The following is a 27417-nucleotide window of genomic DNA, read 5'->3' on the forward strand; positions in this document are numbered from 1 at the left end:
TTGCAGGGCTTTCACAAAGGAAAAAACAAAACAAAAACAAAAACGACAAAGGACCCAAGTAGAAAGAATAAAAATGTATTTTCCTTCAGGTTTTAGACTGACACAGCAAGTACAAATCCTTTAGTGTGAGCACTTCATGGCAATTTGGAAATGGAACAAACCCCAAGTGAACGAGCAGACAGTACAAGACTGAATCATGGCAGCTGCTTCTGCAGGTCTTCAACTCACAAGCTGGCTCTAGCCTTGGCTATCATGGTTAAAAAAAAGCCTCCTCCACTCAGGGCTGGCAGAGGGAAGGGAAGGAAGGATGGGCAGGAGCTCTCAACAGAGTGCTGACCCCTTCTGGGAAATGTTCCTTCATCAGCCAGCCTCAAGTTGGCAGGACCAGGTGAGCTTTCACAACCACAGGAATTGTTTGCCCTGCCAATGTATCTTCATAGTTTGCTGGCACCCTGTACTGCCTGCAGTCCTCCTGTAACAGATACAGAAGTGACCCACAACTAGAAAATGCCAGATGAAAGAAAAAAAAAAAAAGCCAACAAAAGAAAAGGTTAACTCAGCAGTTTAAAACATTTTTTGGTATGTTACCTGCCTCTTTTTATTATATGCATAGAGAACCTGATCTATCACTAAAGGAACATGCAGCATGATTTGCATAATAAGCCAAATCAGGCTCTGAACTGGAGAAACTGTTCAAGTGGATTAAATGACCTGGTTTGTGAGGGAATGATCCTTACGAACCACAGTTCCCAAACACACACACACAAGTGACACGTAACAGTGGTCTTGGCAGCTTTGGCAATGGAAATTCTCTTGGATAGCATCTGCATGGTCTCCAGCAACTTCTATCCTCTGCAAGCCACCACAAATCCAAAGGCCCATTTGGTCCAGAGTAAGGAAGTGACTCTGAAGTCTCAACGCTGCCAAATCTTGCTTAGAGAAGAGTGGGATGCACTGAATCTGTAACAGGATGGGCAAGTCTAGAAGAAGCCATCATAGAACTATCAAATGCCACAGTGATTAAACTTTTAATTAAAATTAACCCATTCAAGCCATTATGTCCAACCCCCCTCTGAGAAGTTTACATAGAAACCCCATGGAACACTTTTTACTTGGGGTAACTCTAGAAAACAGCTTCTAATCCAGTATCTACGTGGAAAAGGTTCTCTTCCACTTCTGCTAGCTCTCTTCTTGTGCTAAAGGCCCAGAAAACAAAAGGCAGTCCCATCCTGGGAAGTTATTTCTGACGGCCTGCACCTGAAGCAAATGAATAGAAATCTTTACACTGGAACTTCAAGTGTTGATTTTCAAAGTCCAGGGCTGCAGCAGCATGGCTGTGATACAGACACTGCAACCCTTCCCTTGGGAAAAAAAAAAAAAAAAAGTGAATGGTCAAAAATGAAAAATCAGAGCAGACTGCATCAGTGAAAGCCAATCTCTCAGGAATACCTCAAGCAAGGCAAAAAAGTGCCAGTATGGGATAAAAAAACCCCAAAAACTTATGGCTCACTATGTTAAGAGTTGCCTGCAATAAGGCTCTCTCTGCAGGCTGAGGGTGCACCCATCTGTTTGCTGAGGGTTGTGCGTTGAGTCAGTTCCAGCTTTTGCTTATTTTGCTTGTCACCTTTTAGTCACAGGTGTTGAAGTAGAAAACATCACCAAGTCCCAAAACTATTCTGACTATCAAGGGCACAGGGAAGGAGAAAAAATATTAATGGATAGGGCACTTTGGAGGAAGAAATGAAGGCTACTAAAACCTAGGTTTAAAAAGCTCTTTCAAAAGCAGCTAGAACTAAATAAGTTTGTGACTGGAAAGCAAAGAATACAGTAGACACCTAGAGAGTGATGGAGGATTTCCAAAGGTCTTTGCTCTAAAAAGGATCTGGCACCACCTTGATGCCAACTGTTACTTCTCACCCCCATCAGTAGCTACTGGATCAACAGTGGGAAAATTGACTCCTGAGTCAATGGGATCTTCATGGGAAGAAAGGAGAGTTGGAATTTAGCTAAGGGAGGAATCCAAGCACGGGTGAGCTCACATTTGTCACACACGGTGCCTAACAGTGAGGAGACTGAGGAAAAATCTCTTATTCCAGTCAATTAGTCTTTGGTGAAGCCCAATCAAGGCAAAAACACAGATGATGCCCACTGGCTGAGCAGAGTCCCCATTAAGTCACACAAACAAACTCAGCAGAACAGGTTAGATTTATCTAAAATCTTGGAAGCCTTGAAGGAAGAACTCCACACTGAAAGTGAACAAGGAGAAAAATGGATCTGGGAAAGGGCAGCTGGGTGTGTAGGCTATGCTGTAAACCAGAGTATAACGTTGTGGCATTGCTTGGAAGCTTCTAGGAGTTAAGCCAGGGGTGCCTGAGACACTCTGCTGCTGTAGCTCTTTTCTCTGGGATCAGCTCCAGCATAGGGAGTAAGAAGTCTGTGAATGCAGCTGCCTCATCTTGGGCCCACTCGTATTTTTCCACCAACACTTCAAAAAGGCCCCAGGGCTTCAGTTTGGTGATGTGCTTCAGATCACCTGAAAACCCAAGACAAATGGGTTAATTGCAAGACTTGGGAACAGAGCAGCTCAATAAAACTGGCTGAACAGCTAACCATGGCAGAGTGAACTCAGAGACTTCTGTTAGTTGGGCATAGGGAATACAACTATATGCTGGGGCATGCTGAAGGGAGATGTCAATTATACTAAACCTCCTTTTCTATCTGCTTTAGAAGCCTGTTATAGAAATGCACTTCCTCAAAGGGTTCTTTTTCCACCTCCTGCTATTTCAGATCCCCTATCAGCAAATCTTAACTTCATTAAATCACCAATTATGCTGCTTGACATGACAGATAAACTGTGCCACTGACTGTGGAATAAATGCAATGCATGGGGCACTGAGAAAGCAATACAGGACTAATAAAGAAGGGCCTGTTTTTGTAGAAAGGATTATTAAACTAGGTCAAAACCTAATTTTTTGACTGAATAAATTTCTGGGGTACTCAGGACTTTATGATAACATTCTGTGCTCTGAGCAACCTGGCTCATGATGCCAGGCATTATTTAAGGTGCCTGGCATGCCAGAAACGGAGTCAAGCTGTCTAGAAAATCCTTCAAAAGTGAATTCTCACCTCTAGCTGACAGAGGTCAGCTAAATAAAACCACATCAAGTTTAACAAAACATCTACTGTGCTGTTTTTCTACCTGCTGCATTTGCTCTACACCAAGATGATGAACACTAGGGTGTAGGGTGCTTTTAGGAGTAAGACAAGAATGCCTTCATTTAAGTTGCAGTTTTACTGATAAAGCATTTCATAAAACAAAGGAAAGACTTAAAGATGCCATCTTTGCTGGCATCTATTTCTAACTGGCATTTCCAGCAAGACACTCCTGTGTATTTGGGAAAGGGATGAGGGGATGAAATGGTATTTGCTTTGTTTCCTTTTACCTTTTTTGGTGAAAAACTCCTTGGAATATTTTCCTGCCAAAATGAGCTTGCGAGGTATTTTCCCCAGAAGTTCAATGATCAATGCAATATGATCTGCATGTGAAAAACAAACAAAAGAAAAAGACAGTGAGATTCATCCACACAAAACCTCTCTATGCTAGTTTCATGCTCTGGGATAAAGGATAAAGACACTATCCCTTAAAAATTACTTTGGAGACCCATCTGAAGCCAGATTACACCAAGCAACAAGAAAGACAAGGGGCAAGAGGAAAACAAATATGGGCAATTTGAGGCACAATCAGTTTGAGGCACCAGAGAATCCAGCAGCAAGAGGAATACAAAACACCAGAACAAAAGCATGGACTTTTTTGCACAGTGTTTTACTGCAGAGGCTTGAGCAGAGTTGCTGCTGATTTGAGTAAATAATCTTTTTGCAAGGAGCTTTTGCATTGCTGATTTATAAGACAAGGCTCATTTTGAAGAGGCAACCATTGGATTTCAAGTCCCACTTTAAAAAGGAAAAACTGAGACAAACAGACCTTCATCTCGTGAGTAATCTTCCCCAGAGTGAGGCTCAAACAGATAGTCCCCTGTTGCCAACTCAAAGGCCTAAACAAACAGAAATGAGAACATTAAATCACTTCAAAACACTGTAAGATGTGCTGCAGGTTCACTCTGCAAATCTCTGTGGGCCAGAAGCAAAGCAGTGGCAAAGAATAACCTGTAAAACTACAGTAAACAGCTATAATCTTAAATACTCCATTAGAGCCTAAAATGTGCAGTGACTTTGCAATGCTTTAAAAACTGCATTAAAAACATCATAGGCACACCTGGGATGAATTTTGGGTGCAGGACCACCAATTGACCACAAAGTCAAGGTATTTCACATGCTTAGCCTTTCCTCTTCAGAGTTTTGCAAAAATAACCCCGTGCCCAAACTATAGTTTCTGAGGTTGGTTATTTTTAGTTTTTGTTTTGCTTGGGGTTTTCTGGGATTCTTCCCTCTCCCCAGTTTTCCCATGTTTTTTCAAACAGTTAATCTCTGAACATCTGTCTGCAGAGATGAAAACATGTTTTAAATGAGAAAAACATCTGCACTCATTTCAACTCTCCACTCCTAAATTCTGTAACACATTCACCCTTTATGTATTCACTTGTACCCAGAACACTACCCCCACCTTCTGTATTTTCAGTTTTCTTTATGAACTGCTGGTGCCAAACAATTGAATCAGGCACACTGTGTAATTCTGGCCACATGCTCTTCAGGGAAAACATGACCCCACTGCATTTTCTTTTACCACATTCATCAAAATCCCAGCTTGTTTTCCAAGACAGCAAAAATGTCTATTTCCCAAGCTTCAATTATAAACCCCAAGCTTTGATTTATAGAAGACACAGACTGGAGACACTGAAAAGGCACATGCAGTAACCGGCTTGACTGATTTTTTTTTTTATTGTCCTATTCTACATTTGCCAGCTGTTACACGAACAGCTTCAGCCTCATCACAGCATTACTCAGACTAAACATCAATTCCAAACCTGCAGAGGATGACTAAAATTAAAAATGGTACTGAAGGCACTTGTGAAATAGTGCCAGATGCAGCAGAAAAGCTTTTCTTTTAATATAGAAAGACATTGTGTTCAGAATTGCCTGGTTGTCCTGTTTTTCCAGAAAGCATGATGGCAAAGTGCAATCATATTTGAAATCTGCTGATGCTGGACAACAAAACTTACAAAAAGAAAGCCACATGTGGAGGAAAAAAAAAAAAAGATAAATAAAAAAACCAACTCTGGTGTGGAAACCTGTTATTCAGCAAGTCTAGAAGTTGACTGAACACTTGTCAGGGATTTTTGCCAGTCCCTCAGCAGCTCAGAGGGCAGAGCACAGAGGAGGAACCTTCCCAGCTGGCAGAACTCACCATGCAGGCTGTGCTCCAGATGTCAGCAGGGGTGTTGTACCCTGACCCTATCAACACCTCCAGGGACCGGTACTGCCTGGTCTGGATGTCTTCAGTGAAGTGCTTGTGCTAAAGAGAAGAAATGTTTTACTAAACAGCTCAAGATTGCTTAGAAGAGGAGAATCAACAGCCTGGAAGGCTAGAGTAGATCAAAGCTCATTACCATTACATTTCAGCTGCAGTTTACATCCTCATTAACTACCTCCTTATATTCCTCTAAGTGCTGTTTATATGCTCTACATAAGATACTCCTCCTCAAGTGAAATAGTTCAGCAATTTAGAGGAAAGCAAGCCACAAAAACAGAACAAAAGAAGACTCTGCAGCATCTCCTACCCATCTCCTTTTAGGTTCAGCTACCTAAAAGCAACACCAATGTGAGAAATCACCTTGCCAGGCTCTGCAAGCCCAACTGCAATTCTGAGCTGAGACTCATCTCCCCCAACAGATCTGAAGTAATTTGCCATTTTAGAAGCCAGTAAAAAGAGATATTTCTTCTATTTGAAATGTCAAACACTTGAAAGCAGCACAGCACAACCATCAAAGAATAAAACTTGGGAGTTTTATTGTGTGAGTCTCTTTAATGTGCTTGTGAATTCACTGAAAAGGTCTGACAAGGTACAGAACCAGCACATCAGAGCAATTGTTTGCAACTTTGCAGCTCTCCTGGAGACTGAGAAACTCCTTTAGCAGTTTCACATGAGTAGATTTCTACACTCTGTATGTGACATGGCTCACAGCCCTATAAGGAGTAATCAAATGCCATTGAGGCACCCAAAGCATGGACTGAAATCTGGTGTTTTGAGGGACCATTTCTTTCTTTGTGTCTCTGCTTCCCCCTCTTTTCCCCCTGACATAAGTTTCAAACTGTCCCTGCTTTCACAGCCAGGTCTAAGGAGATGTTTTAAAGATTATTTTCCATCTTGGCAAACTGACTGAAAGTCAATGTGAAAAGACTGAACTTACCACCCAGCAGGCATTTCCTAGGTCAGCTATCTTCACTTTGAGCTTATCTGCATTCTTGGGCTCAAGAGGATTAAGAAGGAAATTCCCAGCAGCTGATTTTCCTAGAGGCAATGTGTACAACAGCTGATTAAAGCTACATAGGCAGTGTCACCATCTGTCACCCAAAGCCCATCAACCTCTCCCCAGCCAGGAAGCTTTTCCTGATGGATCAGAACTGTTCCCTCCCTGATGCTTGGGTATAAAAATGAGCATCACTTTGCACTATCAACATCATCATTAAAACCCAACTGGTGTCATTAAGCAGAAGGATAAAGAAGCATATGCAACAGTGACTATTTCCCAGCATTTTTTGCACAGCCTGTCAATATTAAAAAAATACCCCAAACCTGCTGAAATAAGGGCATTGCCAGAAACAAAACAAACCTCACAACCCCCCTGAAGCCTTCCTAGATCTTTCAAGGAAGAGACTCCATGTTAGAGCATTTTTCTGACATACCCATCACTCACTGCTGCAACACATTTACAAGAGCTAAAGGATATATTGGGAAAATTGAAAGACATGATGGAGAGCAAAAGTATTAAGTCATTAAATGACATCCAGCTGTACCTCTAAACCTAAAATTTGGGAGAGTTCAAAGCTGTAAATTTGGGAGAGGGCTGTGAGAAGCAAAAGATGGCAGTCACCTAGCAGAGGCATCCAACAAAGTGCACTTCAAGTTTCAAGATCTAAATTTCTCTTGTTACTTTTCATCCATATAACTCCCCTAGTGGTACTCTGGCAAGAAAATGCTAGAATACCTTTTAAATAAGTACAAATGGTAGTTTTACCCTGCTTCTCCAAGCACATATATATCACCTGGCATGGACACAAAGATGCAAAAAGGACAGTTTTACCAACTCATATTTTTAACACATAAACACCTGGAATGTGTTTAAATTGCTGCACACTATTTCATGTCTTATTTTCTCTTAAGTCTACAAGACACTTTTTTCCCACTCTGAAGAAAATCATATTTAAACAAAAGCATTAAAGAAGTTGGGTTTCTTTCCCTACACTGTATAAGCTCTGTTTCAAGCTGCATTTTCCGGGAAAACATTTACCCATCTTGAGTAACAGAGAGACTTTACCTTTGCTGCATATTAAGAACCAAACTGAGAACACACTGAACATACCTATATCCCTTAAGTTAACAGCAAGTGACAATTTGTAGGCTTAATGACAATCACATAAACAACACCTGGTTCAAAGGAGGAAATGTTCCTCCACTGAAAACCAAAGGTATCGGTGTTTTTTAAAAATAGGAATATTTATGCACTCAAAAGTCAAAACTGAGGCACAACTCCAACCAGCACCTACAAACAGCAAACACCTTGGAGTATGACTGTCAGGTTAATTACACCTGGCAGGAAAACTCTCAAACAGGTGGTTCTGATCACTTCAGCCTATAAAATGCAAGTTCCTATTCCTATGATGAAGTGCTGTAAAGTAATCTCCCACATCAAGGAGCCCTTTCGTACAAGGTTCCTCTTATACCTTTGTTGTCTGTCGGGCTGTTATTCTCATTCTCATCCTCTGAAGGGATCTCTGTCCTGATGCTTTCCTGAAAATTGTTGATCCCCTGCTCAGTGAACACCTGCTTTTGGTTGGAAGTGGGCTGGCACACCATGGAATCCTCTGGGGCCAAGGGCACAAACGAGTCCGACATTGCTTCTTGAGGCCTGTTCTCTGAGTCACTGTGGTGCTGACTGTAATTACAGCCCTGCAAGTCCTCAGTATTCTGTGTTTGAGGGTGATTGCCACAGTCGTTGGCGTTGTGCAGGTCGTCCTCCAGTCGCACAGACCTCTCATTCCCAGAGTCTGTCAAGTCCGTCATCGCCGTCACTCCGTTGCAGTTGATTTCTGCTGCACATTTTTCCACACTGTTTTCTGTGAGATTAGATCCCTCCTGTGCAAGGGCTTGTGCTGCAAGAGGGGAAAATGAGAATGGAGCAGAATATGTCTTAATTAATAGCTGGAAGATGTTCAAGGGTATCCTGAGAGGTAGGGAGTGCTCTGAATGTAACTGAACTCAGTTTGTAACAGGAGAATTCCCAGCCTCATCAGAAGGACAGAACCCAATGCAAACAGGTGAAATGACCTGAAATGGCTTCAGCTAAAGGGGAGGTGGCTGTTGTCATTTCACCTGTTTCATTCACTCCCTCCTCATACTCATGAGTAAATGGACAACGCTGTCCATGCCATGCTGACAATGCTTTAGGTCCATACCTGGCTTGTTGTTGACATTTTCCTCCGATGGACTGACTTTCACAAGCATTTCCAGAGGGGTCTCAGCTTCTTCCTCCTCTTCAGGCTGTGTCTGCTCAGGGTTTGCTTCCTTCTCCATTTCCTCTATCTCTTGCATTCGCTTCTCCAACAACTCAGCCTGTCTTTTCTGCTTCTTTTTCAACTTCTTTTTCTTATTCTTTGACATTTTGTCAGCCTACATAGAAGCAAGCAGAGAAATTGGACTTAACATTTTATACTTCAGTAAATTTAAAATCCACCACGGTTTAATTTATCACAGAGCTTGGGAAGCAGTCTGTGATGAAAATGCTGGAGACAGCTCCTCTCCCAGACAAAAAGCAGCTATTCTGGGTTTTGAACCACTTGTCTATGGCTCTTATCAGTGCATTTTTGCCCTGACCTGAAAAACCTACATTATTCTCCAAGTGAGGGAGATCTCAGACTCCCCAGAACAGTCACTTTCCCCACGGACCTTGAGATCACCCCAAGAACTCCTTGTTCTGGTGATAAATGACCTTATACCACTTACACATCCAAGACAGCATTGAACCTGATGCCTATGCCAAACACAAATGACACTTTTTCCTTCTGATATGAGATTGCTTTCTCTTAATGCTGACTGGATTATGAAACAATGCAGGAGATACTATCAGGAGATGCATACTAACAGATGAAAGCTGTTACACTTACTGGTTTTGGCTGTGGTGCAGTGCTCACTGAAAGAGAAAGGAAGATCAGTAAATCAGTATGGGTATATTCAAAAGCTGCAACTGCATTCTGATGTTAAGGTACATCTTTCCTATGTGGTTTGATAACAACATTTTAATGATAAGAGCAAATGTGATTTTGAAGGCTCATTTTTTCTATAAAAACACAACAATAAAAAAAAAAAAAGATAAAAAACATTAAATGAGCAAATGCATAATTCAAGTTTCAGACAGGAGACTTGCCTGACTGATATCAAAGACTTAAACTTCCTGTCACGTAGCTTCATTTACTGCATGTATTATGCAGCCTACCCAAATGAAAATGCAAATCAAAGCATTAAAATACCAAACTTCAGGGAACTTCCTTAAGCTAAGATGTGCTGTGATCAGTTCAGCTCAATGTTGGTGTTGTAAGATTATGACTGACAGAGCCTTCCAATACACACTGCAGTGGGTTTTGAAAAGGACAGACAGCTACAGATGGATATTCTGAGGAGGAACACAAGAGAATTTGCCCTCACATCTTTAGGGATGTTTGCATGTCAAGGAAGCTGTTTCTGTTAGTTTTCCAGACTTCTCATCTGGTTGAAACTCTCATCAAATGCATTTCCAGCATCATGCAATGAAAGGTAATAAACTTTTGAAGGAAATGTGAGAATTTTGCCACATTTTTACACCAGTTCTATACTGAGTGCATCAACATTGTGTTACATAAGACTGACTTTACCAGTGCCAGGTTAGCTGCTGTAAAAGCAGGTTCCAGTGTGCATTTATCCTCCCCTCTTATTTTCTGACACAAACTGCCTTCTCCATCATCTGAGTTACAATTTATGACTAATTTCCCAATTTACACTCAAGTTTTCAAAGGTTATTTGCATTAGTGTTCCACCGTAGCCAGGAAGTTTTCCTTAGTGATGACTTGGGGGTGCGTGGGAGAAACAGCAGCAATTTTCAGGGGAAAAAAAAATAATAACAGTAAAAAAAATAAATCACCTGCAGAGCCAGATGGTGGGGGAGCCCCAGATCTTTGCCACTCTGTTGCCTCTGCAGCCAGCCTGCGAATGTATTGGTCATTCACACACAGCAGGATGTTCTCAGGCTTTATATCTGTGTGGATGATTCGACATTTCGTATGCAAGTAATCCAGACCCTGAAGAACCTGCAGGCAGGGCAGAAGGAAGTCAACCATTAGACAAACTAATGGAGAGCAAAGTGAAAATGCAAAAAATGCCTAGGATGGCCAGTGAACCTGGAAGGGTTTGTGTGTTTGAGAATACTCCAGGTTAGAGCTGGTGTGCTCAGTGGTTACCAGCCAGTTCCACAAAAAAAGAGATTTGCATACAGATTTTAGCTACCATTTAAAAATATTCTGTTTACCCTCAGAACTTAACTTACCACAGGTGAAAATCTCATTTGAATACTCTACAATAAAATCACACTTTCCTCCTCCCCTGCACCTCCCATGCAGAAAGGTGTTTCTTCTTAGGCAACCACCCAGGAGGGAGAACCAGTTTCTCTTGCTCTTCCCATCATTAAGCACCATGCTTACTGTGACAGCTTTCAAAAAGTACCTCACTTATGAGGAATGGCTGAGGTAAGAAGAGGTTAAAAGTAAAAACCACCACGGTTTAAGTGTCAGAAAACAACAATCTGCAGTAGAGAAAGGAAGTACTGAGCCAAGAATATTTCGTTGCAGGGAGGAGATACCACAGATTTTTAACTTCTGTTTCCTTGGATCTCAGAAAGATCAGTGAAAAGAGTTTTAACTGGGTCAAGGGGAAGAGTGCACTCAGAACTGGAACTTACCTGTTTGATGATTTTTTTGACACAAGGGAGTGGAAGACCCTGATAATTTGATTTGATGATCCACTTCAGGAGATGATGTCCTAGAACTTCAAACACCATACAGATATCTGGAACTGAATCAAGGAAAAACCCAGACATCGAGACCCAAGGAACCCCAAATTCCCAGGACTGAGGAGTAAAAGAAATTTTAATTTTGGGGACTTCATGTTAAAGAACACTCATCCTTCTGACACAGCTTAGAAAAGCTGCCTTCCTCACCAGCATCATCCCATCTACACAACAGTGCCATTATCTAAAATAAAATAAAATAAAATAAAATAAAATAAAATAAAATACAGAGGGATGGAGCAGCACAAAGGTCCCACGGAAGCAGTAGCAATCTTCTGCTTTAAGTGGAAGCCTGTTGCACAAATGTACATTAGAATTTACTGTATGTTTTGGAACAGCCTATGCTTCTGCCCCAGGCAAAACTCATTGCCAGATCTCTCTGTACCAGCATTACCTGAAAAGATAATAAAATTTCCATTTCATAAGCAATCTTCAGAACAATAGTCACTTTCTTTGCCCTCCTTTGCCTCTTTACCAGCAAAACAAACTTTTGACAAGTCTGGATTTCAACTATATTTATACGATCTGCTTTTTAGCTCTAAGATCTCAACAGCTACAGTCACTCCAGTGACATATTCAGTACAGTGCCCTTGTTTTTAAAAGCCAAACTTCTATGAGTTTATTAGGCTGTTTTTCATCTACACTGGCAGAAAGCACACATTTCACAGAGTGGAAGAAATATAAGCTCAAATCAACATTTACTCAGAAAAAAAGTTAGAGAAAATTCATTATGGGTCTACTGTTTATAATCTACAGCTAAATTCTCTCAAGCAAGCCAGCACTTCTCACAGAAATACAACTTATCTTCAAGTGAAAACAATGCACAAGTCCAACTTTTAGATTCTGAGGATCCATTATTACCACTTGCAACAAATCAATGCCTGTGAGAAAGCTGCTCCCAGAACTGCAGGCCACTGTCAAAGCAACACACTGCAAACATCCTCATAATGTTGCTAAATTACAAAGTAAGATGTTTCCATAACTAGAAACCAAGCTTATTTTCAAGTTATAGATGCCTCATTCGCTATTTTCAGCTGCTGATTTTAACACGCTGTACTGCTTTACAGAAATAACAGGTTATTAACAGGCTGCTTGCAAAATTGAGGGGTTGAGATAGATAACTCTTCCTCAAAGGTACCTCTGACACAGCCACTCAGTCCTGATTCATGAATTGGTGGCAGAACATTAAAAGCACAACCAAGCAGAGGTGACACAAATTATCCAGACTGAATCATCACTCTGGATCTGAGCTCAGCAGGCAGTTTGGAGGCAAGATCCCTCTACAGCAGGTTTCCTTGGGCAGGGAGAGGGATGCCTAGGCATTGCTTGTCAAATCAAAGCAGCTGCCCAAGCAGCTCCCATCTTTCTGCAATTCTTGGCTTTTGATGCCCAAAAGGATACGGGAACCATTCACTCCTGAAATCTTGAAGTCATCCAATAACTGAACAACTTTCTCTTTGCTGGGATCATTTGGATCACTGTTACGGACCTGCAGAGAACAAGGTTATTTTGATATCAGAGCCACTGCACTGTTTGGTTCCTACACAAATTCTTGAGGATCTGGAAATATCATGCATGTGAAGAATGTAAACTCCCCATAATGGAAAGGAAAAGAGTAAAATAAAATTCAGCCCAACTCAGACACTCACCGATTTCAGCAACTTGATTTCATCCAGTGCTGTTTCTGTGTAGTGCTCTGCACTCTTCACCACCTTCATTGCCACAAATTTCCTCCCCCTGTGCACACATGACAAGTAAATTTGGAACTGTTAATGCTCACACAAAGAAGTTATTCTCCAGGATTATCCCAATTCTTTTGCATGCAAGAGAGTTTATTTCATGCACCATGGAAAAATAAGGTTTAAAAACTCAAAGACTGTCTTTGAGTCTTTTCTAACAAAAGATTCGTGTTAGTCATTTCTCAAAATATGAAACAATAGGTCAGAGACTGAACACAACTCTTCCCACAGATATGGTTTGTCCTGTTAAGAACCTCCCACACACTTGCACGCACAATAGCAGAAGAAACTCCTGTGCTAGGATATGGACAGCTAATGCTTTGTGTTTTTGTCTCAAAGTAAAAGGATGTTTTCTGCTCAGGTCTGTGCACTCCTGGCAGGAACACCAGCTGCAGCAGGAGCACTTACTGGATGTCCCAAGCCAGCCACACGGTGGAGAAGTGGCCCCATCCAAGCTTCCGAATCACGTGGTAACGTCCATTGAAGAGATCTCCTATTTTCACAAGGTGGTAACCCCCTGCAGAAACACAAGAAAGCAGAGAGCAGCTGTGGGGAACAAGCATCACAATCACTGCAGCACCACAAAGTATCTCCTCAGTGAAAACACCTCAGGTCTGCTAGGCTAACCACCTTTGGAAAAAACAGGTTGTGATGGTAACAGAATCTTGCAGCTAAATATCAGCATTGCTTTTACATGGTCTAACTGCAGAACATGAAATGGGTACTGCACCCAAGATCCCAACAGTTTTCCCTGTAATTTTCCTGACTCAAAGGCACTCTGCCACGGTAAACAGGAAAATTCCTCTGCACCCTTGATATCTCTCAAGCCACTGACTATATGGGGGGATTCCCTCACAGAAGCAAAAAACATTTGGAACTGGCAGAAAACAGAACAAAGAGAAGAAATTGTGATTTGGTGTTTTCATTTGTTCTATATTTTGTTTCTGCTCAGAGAAACAGGGGAAGGCTATCTGCAGAAACAAATTTTTCTAAAGAATAGTTATCCAGATAATGATCTAATCTTCAAAAGAAAACCAAAGAATTTGAAAAGGATTTGAAAGTGTCCCTTTTACAATGAAATAAAAAGAGATTTAAATGCCTACTTGCTTTTATCAATATTGAAAGCCCTCTGGCACAGAGGAAAAGCTAACAGCTTTAAACTTACGCATTAAAAACAGCTCTGCAACTCAAATCTTGACTGATAACAGAAGGAAACTTGGAGATCACGTTCTCCATTTCATGTTGACTTGAAAAATGTTATTATTATCATCATGCAGTTTCAAAGCATTCTTAGTATAAGAGGGAGTCTATTTTCATTCTCTACAGCAAATGGGAAATGGAAGGGATTCCTTGATTGCATGGCAAATCCTGCATCTTAAACAGGCAAGTGCTCACCTTTACAGTAATCATTTGGATCCTCTTGCTCGTCATCATCTGATCCCAGGATTTCCTCCTCTTGCTCTGGAAGATCGCTCTCAGAATGAGCAGCAGGGCCCCGGTGCTGGGTGTCAGGTCTGAAAGAGATCCCACTGCGTGTCTGACACCCAGGGAACATCACACAGAGATCCCACTGCATGTCTGACACCCAGGGAACATCACACAGAGATCCCACTGCATGTCTGACACCCAGGGAACATCACACAGAGATCCCACTGCATGTCTGACACCCAGGGAACATCACACAGAGATCCCACTGCGTGCCTGACACCCAGGGAACATCACACAGAGATCCCACTGCGTGTCTGACACCCAGGGAACATCACACAGAAATCCCACTGCGTGTCTGACACCCAGGAAACATCACACAGAGATCCCACTGCATGTCTGACACCCAGGGAACATCACACAGAGATCCCACTGCGTGTCTGACACACATAGAACACACTGAACATCACACAGAGATCCCACTGCATGTCTGACACAGGACACATCACACAGAGATCCCACTGCATGTCTGACACACAGGAAACGTCACACAGAGATCCCACTGCAGGTCTGACACCCAGGGAACGTCACACAGAGATCCCACTGCATGTCTGACACACAGGGAACATCACACAGAGATCCCACTGCAGGTCTGACACACAGGGAACATCACACAGAGATCCCACTGCATGTCTGACACCCAGGGAACATCACACAGAGATCCCACTGCAGGTCTGACACACAGGGAACATCACACAGAGATCCCACTGCATGTCTGACACCCAGGGAACATCACACAGAGATCCCACTGCATGTCTGACACCCAGGGAACATCACACAGAGATCCCACTGCATGTCTGACACACAGGACACATCACACAGAAATCTCACTGCATGTCTGACACCCAGGGAACATCACACAGAGATCCCACTGCATGTCTGACACCCAGGGAACATCACACAGAGATCCCACTGCATGTCTGACACCCAGGGAACATCACACAGAGATCCCACTGCATGTCTGACACCCAGGGAACATCACACAGAGATCCCACTGCGTGTCTGACACCCAGGGAACATCACACAGAAATCCCACTGCGTGTCTCACACCCAGGGAACATCACACAGAGATCCCACTGCATGTCTGACACCCAGGGAACATCACACAGAGATCCCACTGCGTGTCTGACACCCAGGGAACATCACACAAAGATCCCACTGCAGGTCTGACACATACAGATCACACTGCATGTCACACAGAACACACTGTATATCTCACACACATAGAACACACCGCACATCACAGAGAGATCCCACTGCATGTCTGACACACAGGGAACACTGCACATAACACACAGAGATTCCACTGCATGTCTGACACACAGGGAACACTGCACATCACACACACAGAACACACTGTATAGCTCACACACAGAACACACTGCACATCACACACACGGTACTCCAAAACTCTGCAGCAACAAGGGACTGCTAAAGATGGAGGAGATGAGGTATTCAGCCTTCAGAAAAGCTATTCACATGTCAGTGCTCTTATTCCTAACCTATGATAAAAGTGCACAGGATTTTTTGTATACTAGTGAGAAATGCACCATAATGCCCTATAACACTTTCATTGTGGAACCGAGTCCAGACAAGATTTAAAAGCTTAGTGATCCCACCAAATATTGGCCTCTGAACCTCTTTTCTGCCTTTATCTCAAGCAGATTTGTATTTTATTTTTTACTCTTGATAAAATTTGAAAATTTAAATATTGATTAATTTTATTTTAAAGACTAACATCAATTAGTTTTTACTCTTTTGGGGAAAAAAGTTAACCATGTTTTAGAACTTGTGGCCCTTTGTTCCTTTCACATTTAAGGTCAAATGAATATTTAACAGTCCTTCCGCTTCTAACACTTTAGAACACTAGAGTCCCTAATCTTGACATTTATTTCTCCAGTTCTCAAGGGGCAGGCTGCATTTTTAGTTCATCTCTTCACTCGGGACCCAAAGTTTATTACAGTTGTCTGAACTACAGAGAGTGGGAGGACACAGAGCAGATGTTCAGCAAACCCTCCTGAGAGCTTGTGATTGCAGAGGGATTGGATTCAGGCACTAAGGTGGTGGAGGTTTTTCACTCCCACATTCATAAATGAAAGTGTTCATTTTATGTGTTTAACTTTCCACCAAATGTACTACTCAGTTCTTGCTTGTCAAGGCCATGTCAGCAAAGGCCACCCCCATGCTCTCACACACTCAGGCTGTGCTCCCCAGATAAAAAAAAACATCTCCCATATCTCAGCTCTTTCACGGCATCACACTGATCACAGCCAACAGCTCACGAAAAGCTAACACCAAAATCAGGTAATTTATTTACTTTACAAAGCGTTACAGGGAATGATTAAATACCTACAAAGAATCAAGATCCTTCTGTACAAAGCAAACATTTATAATGAAAACAATGCCCACAGACCATTTGCTTTGGCAGGATTTAAGGGCAAAGTACTGCAAGGTATCAACATTAAGTTTTCTTTCCTCAGAAGCACAAGATATTAAAAAAAAAAGCTGGAGTTGTCCAAAGAAGTGGGCAGCAAACTTCATTAGAGCAGTGACACACAAGCACAAGATAACATTCTTTACAGAGAGTTCCCCAGCAGTGAATTAGAGGAAGTTTCTTGTATTGAAACTATTGTTGCAGGGAAGGAGAAGATAACACTGGTGCCTTCTAGCAGCCTCTTTCGAATTCAGCTCATTTTGCTGCAAGAAGGAGGAACTGCCCACCCAGTGGCTATGCCAGCAACACAGGCAGGCCCCCAGATGCAGTTTTCATAACTTAGTGCTGACCTGGAGTCCTGCACATCACATCAGGGCCGTACTAATTCATCTTAATCCACAGGAAAAATGTAATATTTTCATTTGGAATAGTTATACAGTAGAATGAACGTTCAGCACTGACCTACTACACATGTGTTCTGCTCAGACATCACACATTAAACACACTGCTAACATATTCAAACTACAGCCATCTTAAACATCATAAAAAGGGAGAAATCTTGCATTCCAATTTGATGGCGACTAAATCTGCAGCCACTAAAAAGCCACAACTCAAGTTCATTTAAGCAAGGAAGAGCTAAAAAAGGTCATTGCGGGCACAACCCACCACCAGACATTTACTTTAATCCTGTTGTCAGTGAGTTCTGCTGATTTTTTTATATTCAGGAGCAGCTTAGTGGTCTCAAATCATAAACCAAAAACTGCCAAGCTAATGAGACTTTTATTAACAGCCTTGCACCTTGATCCAGCCCTGAGATATTCAGTATTTAGACTTTTTAGTCACTGAATTGTAAGTCAGGGGTAGGAAGAAGGAAACCTGCAGTAGGGGGTGCAGAAAGTCTTAGAAGTCAAAAAGCTTCTATAAAATTGCTGCATTCCTTTGGGGACAGTTGAGATACAAATAAAGTCACACAATATCCTCAAATTAAGAGCAGACAGCAAAGGCAAGAAATAGCCATATACAGAATGGCTGAAGGGGAGATTAGATGCTCATAGACAACAAGTCCTATAGACAGGGTAAAGAGAACAGGAACTGGACAGAAGGATTTTAAGCCAGGAACCTCACACATAGCGTGAGCAGTAAAGAGTAATTCTCCCCTGTGCTGTTGTGGGATTTTCACTTTTTTAGCTGCACAGGATGTAAGGGATTAAAAAGGACTCAAAAGAAAATTCCCCTGAAGTGGCAGTGATGCAGACAGACACATCACGCCATCCTGCAGTCCCAGTGCTTCTCAATAATAGCAATTCCACGCATCAAGGAAGAAGTTACTGGAAGCACTAAAGCCCATTCTCCTGGAAGCTTTCTGTGCCCCTCCTAAGGGGCTGACGAATCCTGCTGCTGGCAGTCTCACACATGACACACCCTGGAGTCTGCAGCTGAGCCTTTCATGGGGATCCAAAAGCATTTCACTTCTACATTAGAGTCTATGATACCAACTAATGTAAGAAAGCCAAATTCAGGTCACACACATCTCTACAGTGCTATTTCCTTTATGAAATGACCACCAAAATACACCTCATTCCTTTGCCTTCCTGTGAAAATTTGTTTGATGTTATTACACATCATCCTGTTCGCCCCCTTAAATGACCATGTCAGCCAAAGATAAGAGACTGAAAATTAATCAGTGCAGAATCTGTATTAATACCGAATAAAAAATGATATGCAAAAGCACAAGCCTCATCTGTCTGCTTTGCTCACAAAGACAGTACTCTAATAGGCACAAAAAGCTGTCAAAGATAGTAGAAAACCCCATACCCAGTATTTAGAGATGCCAGCTGAAACAGCTGTTATCAAAATTGCAAAATGCAGATAAAAATCCTATACTAAATGACTGTTTACACATTAAAACCCAAGTGTTTTGGGTACTTTTGTTTTATAGCCACCTCTGATCTACAGAAGAACACCGAGATCACCTTTTCCTTTTGCTCTCTCATTGTGCTAATTAATCGCCAGAATGAACTGGATCTGCAGGGTCTCTCTACAACTACACAGCAATATTTTACTTAAGAAAAACAACGTGGAACAGCAAAGCTAAGGCAAAATGCTAATTCTTCTATGTAATTTGTGTGAATCCACATGTAGAGAGAGAGAGACCCCCCCTGCAAAGTCCTTATTCCCTGAAGAACTGCAAATTCACGAGACAAAATCAGAGAAGGGAACCTACCTGCAAGAAGCACGGCCTCCCATGGATAAAGATATTCCCAAAGGCAGCCCAACAGTTTTCGAAAAAGCCATCAAAAATCCGACACCACGGCGTTGGGGAAGGAGGGGGACATCAGCAGCAGGCAGAGGGGCTGGTTCTCCTCAAATGCAGGAGAAGAGGGATTTGCCTCCAGCACCCAGCTGCAGCTGCCCAGCACTGCATTGCAGGTGAAGGGCCGTGCAGCAAGGCTGAGGCTTGCTCTCAGCTGATCTTCCTGCAAATTCAGTCATGTCAGGGGGGTGAGCATAAAGATTCATCCCCTCCTCTTGATGTCTACATGTCTGTTCTTCCCTCTAATGAAATTAGAGATTCAGGCAGATACTTTGTTTCATCTTCCTGAACCAGCCGGTTTTATTTGCCTATTCAATAGCCCAGTGGATTCAAAGCTGGGATGAAGGATCATGGTAATTGTCGACAGAGGAACCCTTTTGATAGAGGAATTCCAGCACAATCACGGAGCAGGGAAAGGGCGTTCAAAGGAAAAACGAATTTTCTCAAGTAATTCCACACCTCCCCTCCCAGAGTTACAAGAAAAACGTATTCTTTATGCTTAAAATGACAAAACAAGCAGGAGGAGTCAAATCTTCTTTAGAAAGTTGAACTGAATATTTTTCACAGCAGCGGGTACTTAACATCATCTTCCAACAATGCACAATTCCCAGTCATTTCCTGTGCCTGTTTATCCTGCTGGTTTATGTAAGTGATAGGGGAAACAAGTCAGCAACAATGTGACATAGCAAGGAACAATTTAGAGATTTCTCTCCTAAGGAGACCTTTATTAGTGAAAGACACAGTGAAGCTGCTCCTGCACTTTCAAAACAAGAGGTTTAAAGAATTATCTTCATCCAGTTGTATGCTTAAAGTATTTTCACCTCAAAAGCTCACAGAACTCTGAATATGCGTTTAATAGTTTAGCCAAATCTCTTAATATAAGAAAAGAAGCTGAAAATATTCAAAATTTTCCACTGTGGACAAGATTTTGCTCCATGTTCACTGAAGATATCACCCAACCCCTGCAATGTACAGCAGGGATGGTAAAGAGTTATTTGCAGGAGCTAAGATTTGAGTCACTCACTTGTTCCTTAGAGAAGGTGTTAAAGCAATTTGGAAAAACACTGTGGAATTCTCTTGCCAGTTTCCAGTGGAATCACTTATCAGGTCCATACACTAAAAGTAAGGTAAAAAATTATTAAAAAATCTCAGCCACACAATGTAGGTTCTTACAGATTTGCAGAGAAGGAAGGCTGCCCTCTATAAATTACCAGACACACATTTAAATCTTCACACTCGACTTCACCATCAAATTCTGAATGTGTTCTCTCTGCACCAACAACTCACATTAAAAAAACCCCAGAAACCAAAAACCATTTGAAAGGAGGTGTTTGGTTCTCCTACTCAAGAGCATTAAGAGTGACTTCAAAACTCTATTTTGGCCAGAAAATATTCTTCTTTGTGCCTAAAACAGCAGAAATACTGTCCATGCTACCTAACTACTTGCCTTGAATAGAAATAAAAGCAGACTCCTTCCACCCTCAAGGAAGGAAGGCAACGTACATTTAGGCCAAATCACTTTTGTCACACCCACCATCCTTAAATACATACTGACTAAAAAAGCTACAATCCTTACAGGAGTAAGGAGAGTGTGTCTGTGTCTGCTTCTCCCTTGATATTTGCAAAGATGACGCCCATCTGCAGGAAACTGAAGGGAAATGCTCTCCTAATTTTAAGTCGCCTACAAGGCAGTCTTTATAAGCAGTGTCACCCCTTATTGGTGAGCTCGAATTACACGCATGAAACGCCCCCAAGCAGAACTCAATTTGCAAGAGGAATGACGAACCCGGCTCCCACTGCAGGCACCAGATAAAGGCACTGCAAATACACCCCACGACTCTTCTTTCCACCTTAACCATGCAGCCAGTGATTTGCTGGGCTCTACACCCAATACAGCAAGATCTCACTGAAGGATTCCATGTTTTCATTTGAGAAGAAGCTCCATATGGCACGGTGAGAAGCCAGGATTTAAAATCCCTCTTCCCTTTCCACATCTGTGCACGAAGACAATGTCTCTTTAAGGAAGAATGCTTGCAGGCTGCATCTCATCACTATTTCTTAGTGTGCCTGTGATTTTCAGATCATGTAAAGGCACATCCAGTGAGAAAGATCTGCTCACACGCAGATCTGCTGGCAAACCTCGAGCTCAGTGAATATGGTAACTGACTACACACAGTGTCCAGGATAAATTCAGGTCTGAAATGATTAAAGTGTTTTCCTGCTTGTAATGCAACCAGCCTTTCTGCTCAAGAAATTCTATATATTTTAGGGAGAATTATAAATCATCGATGATGGGGGACTTATGAGCGTACAGTCCATGTTATCTTGTGATTATTGCAACTCATTCACTGTTGCATCCCTATTTTCTGAATAAATAATTGGTGTTTTCCACCAGTAGAGCAGATCCATAATATTTGCTGCCATAGAGCATTCATCCCAGAGCTAAGGGAATACCACTGTCAAGAACTTAAAAGAAGACTGGAGATGGTCAAACATTTAGTTTTTAAATAACAGTGCTCAGAGGCACCAAAACGTACTTTTGATTAGCAGATCTGTGGGAGCTCAGTTTGAAGATAAGTCCTGGCTTTCACATGAGAAAGGTATTAAAACACAAATAACAGGCAATCAAGTTTCTTGCTTCCCATCCCCACTCCCCCACACAAGCACTTTAGGCTATTTGTGGAACAGTCTGCTATTCCAGCTATCACAAACCCAAGGACCTCCATGGAAACCAGCAGATTTCAGTTGTGTCCTGTCATGGTCTGATAATCACTTCTGTATTTGAATGAAAAAAATCATGAGGGCAACACATTCTGACTCTACCTTAAACTGACGCTCAAAATACTTACGAAAGGCAAGTGAGGAAAACATAATCCAGGATCCTGATCCCAAGCAAAGCTTTGAATAAATTGAGGAAGCACCTGAGAAAGCTGTCAGAACTCCAGGGCCCCTCAAAGACAAAAGGGATACAAGAACAAACTGCAAACTATCAGATCCTACTAAGAATTTTCTGCTCCCCAGACTGCATAGATGGAAAAACTACAGACTGTGCCTCTCTTCATAGCAATTTCAGAGAGGAGAAAGAAGTGAGGCTTCACTGCATGACAAGAGTCTTGCCAGAAATTTTCAGGTAATGATAAAACAGCTTCTTGAAAATAATGAATATTACAGGCATTTGGGAAGAAATGGGGAGAAAGCAAGACACTAACTTAGCTCTTCCACTGCTTCCCTGCAGGAGGAGAGGGAGACAGAGGATCTATTGAAAGTCCTGTGAAAAAATATCTCCCACTCAGTAAAGCTTGTAAGAAACAATAAAAGTCACCAGGGCAGGCAGAATTAGCAGAGAGAAATTCAGATCATGCACATTTTCCAGAACAAGCCACATACCTTATGGCTGCCACAGCTTTTGTAGATATTCATGCTTACAGCAATAAAATGTTCACCTTTGAAGCACAATTGGTTCAACACCCCTTACACAGAACTAGTGGTTTTATACATGAATATGCCAATGTTTCCTAAAACATTTCCTAAAAGATGCTGAATTTGATGAAACAGTGTTATCATTTGGGCCTGCCACTGAAATACCCACCACCTACATATTGTACAGACCTGTAGCCTATTCTATGTAGTACACCTATTTTCTTCATTTCAGAGAAATGAGCTATAATATAAAAATTTTTCTTCAGTCTCTAGATTGCTTCTGCTTTTTCTGCTTTGAATCTGGACAGGTGTTTCAGACTAGTTTTTAAATTCTGGCTCTTAATCTCAATAGTAACTGAAGGAGTAATTTTCTCCTAGGACAAAGTAAACAGTTTGCACTTCTGAGGCCTTGCACCATAAAACATAGACAGAAAAAACCCTCAGTATTTTACTAGCACTTATGATCTAACAGTCACAAGCCCAATTCCATTACAAATTGCCTGAGACATCAGTAAAATACAACTATATTTGTATTTTAGTTCAATCTGGTATTTTCAAACAGAAGCACAGTTCTGAAGTAAATACCAGATTTTCCTTGTGCATTTAGGGTTTTGTTCACATAACGCAATCTTACGGAGACTGAAACAAAGAAGGAATTCTCAGGAGGAATTTCTCCATGGAAAGGGTTGTTAAACATTGGAATGGGCTACCCAGGGAGGTGCTGGTGTCACCATCCCAGGAGATGTTCAAGGATGGGGCACTCAGTGCCCTGGTTGACAAGGTGGGGAGTGAATGTGGTGCTCTTGGAGGGTTTTTCAAACCTTCACAATTCCATGAATATGAATCTCTTCCAGATGGCAAGCAGATAGAAGCTGTGCTTCAGCATCATTTCTGAACAAGAGCTAATAAAGCAACATTCCCACCCAAACAGCACCTGGAGTCTTCAGAAAAATCCAGCTGCTTCCAGAGCCCACCCTGCTGCACCAAGGCATCACAACGTTCCCAGCACATCTGTGCAGGGACACCTGCAGAGCACAGAGCAGGGGTGAAAGGCTGAACTGTTGGCACACCCATCACACTTTCCTGGCACATTCCCATCCAGGACAGCTCATGAAACACCAGAACACAGAAAATTATGTCTGTAATTGCACAGAATACAGGGAAAACTAGTAAAAGAAGTGCTCCCAAGAAAACACTGTGCATTGCCACCACCCTCCATAGGACCAGGGCAAGTATTACATCCAACACATTGTCCACTGATGATGAACTCCAAAGACACAGTAACTGATTCAAAGAACTCTAAAAGTCTAGTAAAAAATGCAGAATTTGGCAAAACCAACTAACTGAATGTATCTCATCAGCTACTACAGAGTTTACAGCTGAAGCTGAAGCTGTAACTCAAGCAGGGAAAAAAGCTTGCAAGCCCACAGGCTCATTTTTAAAGACAGGTTTTTTGAGTGCCTTCAGGATTTAGTTGACTTTATCAAGATGTTCACACCTCAAGAAATAATGAAATTAATACATCACATTCTTCCCCGGAGAGCTTCTGGAAAAGCTGCCTTTGGGCAGCAACACAAACTGCAGGAAGCTACCCACCAAACTTTTGTTAGCAACTGCTTCTGACGTGCAGATCTCCTGACATCCTTAACAGTAAGGAAAGGGCTTCTCATTTTCCAAAAATAGATCAAAGCAATTTTAATTCTAATTTCTTGCCTTTTTGGTGGAAAACAAGTGCAATTATGAAACTGAAATCAAAGTTTCACTCAAGGCCACAAAGCAGCCCAGTAACAGTCAATATTAGAACTCAGGATCTCCCTGTATCTCAGTTTGCATTTTGTCCCTCCAGGACATTTAGCTGTCCCTGCCCTGCTCCTCAGTTCTCACAGAAAAGGCACCTGAACAAAGGTACACAGCCAGGACATTCTCCCAGGTGGCAGGAATGGAACCAACAGGCAGGTGAGGCAAGTAGAAGCTTCCTGAGCAAACATCTGAGACAGCTGGTTTAATGAATCCTCCAAATTACCCAAAGATTTGGGGTAGTTTTATTAGATTGGGAAATTACAGGGATCTCACCTTCAGAATTCCAAGAAATTCTGCCTGCTCTCTTTCTACAGAAGAGTGTTAGGATAAATGCATTCTTTACTTCATTGATGCAAAATAAAACTTTTAAAGACAGGAAGGAGTGAAAGAAATAGGATCATCCTGAATTTGCAGGAAATGAAGAATGTGGTTGACATTCCTATAAAAATATATATTAATTTCAAAAACATATAGTAACTTCTTATTAAAAAGCTTATACACAGAACCATAGTTAGTATTTACAAGTATTTCTGCCAATGATCAGTTTAGACTGGTCTCATCTGAAGCAAACACACAGCAATATTAACTAGTGGGTGATGAAAAAAATAAGTAACTTTCCAGTTCTTTTAACCTTTCCAAGTGGCTTTTTTGTTCTATTTTTAATGACATTGGGCTTATAGGTAAACTTAAAGCAGGTGTAGTTCATTTTTAAAAGGAAAGATACTTTGGATTGTTTTAAATCCCTTCAGAACATTCTCTGCATTTTTATATAATAATTCAAAATACTAAACTCAACCTTTTAAAACCCCTGTTTCATGCTTTTTTACCACAAATTTAAAGAAAAAAAAAAAAAACACAAAAAATGCATGTGTGATTTAAACTATCATGGAACATCAGATATTAAAAGCATATCACATGTGGTTTCAAGTATAGATTTTATGGAAAGTCATCAAACAACCCAGTTAAACCTATTTTAGAAGACTTAACTAGAGCAGCTTTGTATCTAAATAGAATAAATGTTGTGGAACTATACCTAGAGGCTGCCACTGAGTTAATTTAGTTGCACAACATAAAGCACATGCAAATTTCTTTAATTTCTGAGACACAATCCAATAAACTTATGGTACCAGAGAAAAGAGTTGAAGCATGACGTGTAAGAATATAACCACAGCATTTGACACATAGCATGGCTCTGCACTCAAATCGAGGTTAGTGGCAAAATCAAGAGCTAACCAGCAGTGCATTTCACCTGTCCTGAATATGTGGTTAAAAAAAGATTTATAAAAAAAACCCCTAACATCCCAGCTCTGAAAGTTATCATTCACCAACCCCAAAATCTATACAGAAATTATCCTTCCCAGCTGCACTGTGGACTCTGCTGGCAGAGTCAGTATTGCTGGGCTGCAGCTAGAGACAGGAAAAAAAAAGGTAACATATATAGAATTCGTGGATTATTCATAGAGAAATTAGAGAAGGAGGAGAGCATTTCAAAAACTGCACTAATGCTACCTTCAAGAAATACCAGGAACACATATGGAATAGCACAGAAGCAGAATGCATGTCTCCCAAATACTTTGGTTAAGGCTCCTCACTCTTCAAAAGCCCCATCTCAAAACCACTGACTCCTGGCTGGAGGCAACAATAAAAAAAAAAATTTTTAAATCCCTCTGATGTGTCTGAGGAAGTGACTGAGAAAGCATTACTCTAGGCCTAAAGAAAAAACCCTCCAACTCCCACCCCCAAAGCATTAGCCTTACTTACTAACTATCCTTGGATCCTAGGCATCTTCGAGTGAAAAACATCCTGAGTCACCAGAGACTTTAGAGAAATAAGCAGCATTTTTTGGAGTATACAGAACCAGCTCTAGGATTTACATCACCTTTCTGTAGAAAGGAACCCATGAGCAGCACTGAACACAGCCCTCAGTGTAGCCTGCTGAAAGCCATTGTTTAGTATTTACTCGAGCTCCAATTTTTACATCTGCCTCCAAAAGTTCCCCACATAAAGACTCGTGACATTCCTGCGGTAGGAGAGAAGCCACACAAGAGCATCAAAGTTAGAGAACGAAGTAAACAACACACCACGGCGTTCTTTCGGCAAAATTTAAGAGAAAAAAAAATTAAAAATCTCAGGGGGAAAGAGAGTCAAGAGGGGGAAGAGAGTCAAGGGAAGCTGGTTCCCAACGCCGGCAGTTGCCGAAGCGCCCCAGGGAGTGTAGAGAGGGACGGTGACAACTCGCCCCGGGGTACAGCCGCGGTTAAGGGGAGCCGGCGAGGGCAGAGCACCGCCCGCAGCTCCATCCCTAAGCACCACCGCAACGCCGAGGCCGGGTTCCGGGGAGAAGCAGGGAAGGCAGAGGCTCCCGTTCCCCGTCCAGCCCCAGGAGCCTCGAGCGAACCCGGCCACGGCGGGGTGACAAAACGGCCGCCGCGGGCCACGCGCTGCGCCGGCTCCGCTGCCGCCCGCGGCCGAAACGTGCTCGGTTAACCCGCTTACAGAGCCGCCCAGCCCCGGCCCGCACGCTCCTGTGCCCCGAGAGAGCCCCTCGGGCCGCCGGGCCCCGCAGCCCCTTCCCCGCAGGGAGGGCCGGGGGGAACAAAGAGGCGGCGGTGCCGGGGGGAGATGCCGCCTGAAGGGAGCCGCGGCCGCACTTACTTCCTCTGGGCCTTGTCCTTCTTGGCTTTGGTCCGCTTCTTCCGGGCCTGCAGCGCCAGCACTGAGGGAGAGAAGGAGAGAGAGGCGTGAAGGGCGGCGAGCCCTGCGGGGGCCCCTGGGGGCGATGGAGGCCGCGCCGCGCTCACCTTTCCGCTCCATGGCCGCCACCGCCGGCGGCCCCGGGCGCCTGCGCTGCGCCCGCCGGGCTGGGCACGCGCGGCCCCGCCCCTGCCACGCCCCTGCAGCGAGGCCCCGCCCCTGTCCCGCCCCGGCCCCGCCCACCCCGAGCGGCCCCGGCTC

The 27417-nt window shown here is 42.5% G+C and overlaps 1 protein-coding gene across 2 annotated transcripts; it reads right to left on the minus strand.

The window, feature by feature from the left end:
• Window positions 1–59: 59 nt before the first annotated feature.
• Window positions 60–27336, minus strand: SRPK1 (SRSF protein kinase 1). Of its 2 annotated transcripts, XM_066335835.1 has the most exons (16): window positions 27264–27336; window positions 27118–27178; window positions 14405–14523; window positions 13418–13526; window positions 12920–13007; window positions 12672–12759; window positions 11163–11269; window positions 10350–10515; window positions 9340–9365; window positions 8632–8845; window positions 7900–8328; window positions 6366–6466; window positions 5363–5470; window positions 3983–4052; window positions 3444–3536; window positions 60–2533 (listed from the first exon to the last, which is right to left on the minus strand). In XM_066335835.1, exons 1-16 carry the CDS (start codon window positions 27274–27276, stop codon window positions 2349–2351), a joined length of 1977 nt encoding a protein of 658 aa, XP_066191932.1. In that variant the 5' UTR covers window positions 27277–27336; the 3' UTR covers window positions 60–2348. The 2 variants fall into 2 exon arrangements, with proteins under 2 accessions (XP_066191932.1, XP_066191933.1); XM_066335836.1 differs by lacking the exons at window positions 27118–27178; window positions 27264–27336 and adding an exon at window positions 19153–19428.
• Between the last annotated feature and the right edge of the window lie 81 nt (window positions 27337–27417).

Source organism: Sylvia atricapilla, chromosome 25 (assembly GCF_009819655.1).
Source record: "Sylvia atricapilla isolate bSylAtr1 chromosome 25, bSylAtr1.pri, whole genome shotgun sequence".
Classification (NCBI taxonomy): Eukaryota; Metazoa; Chordata; class Aves; order Passeriformes; family Sylviidae; genus Sylvia; species Sylvia atricapilla.

Excerpts from the sequence above, each read along its gene's own strand:
- SRPK1 (XM_066335835.1), bottom strand. Across the intron at positions 8,846-9,339 it reads CTGCACCACAGCCAAAACCA|GCTGACAAAATGTCAAAGAA; the intron begins GTAAGTGTAACA and ends GCTTCTATGTAG. Across the intron at positions 6,467-7,899 it reads CAGCCCGACAGACAACAAAG|GAAAATCAGCTGCTGGGAAT; the intron begins GTATAAGAGGAA and ends CATTGCCTCTAG.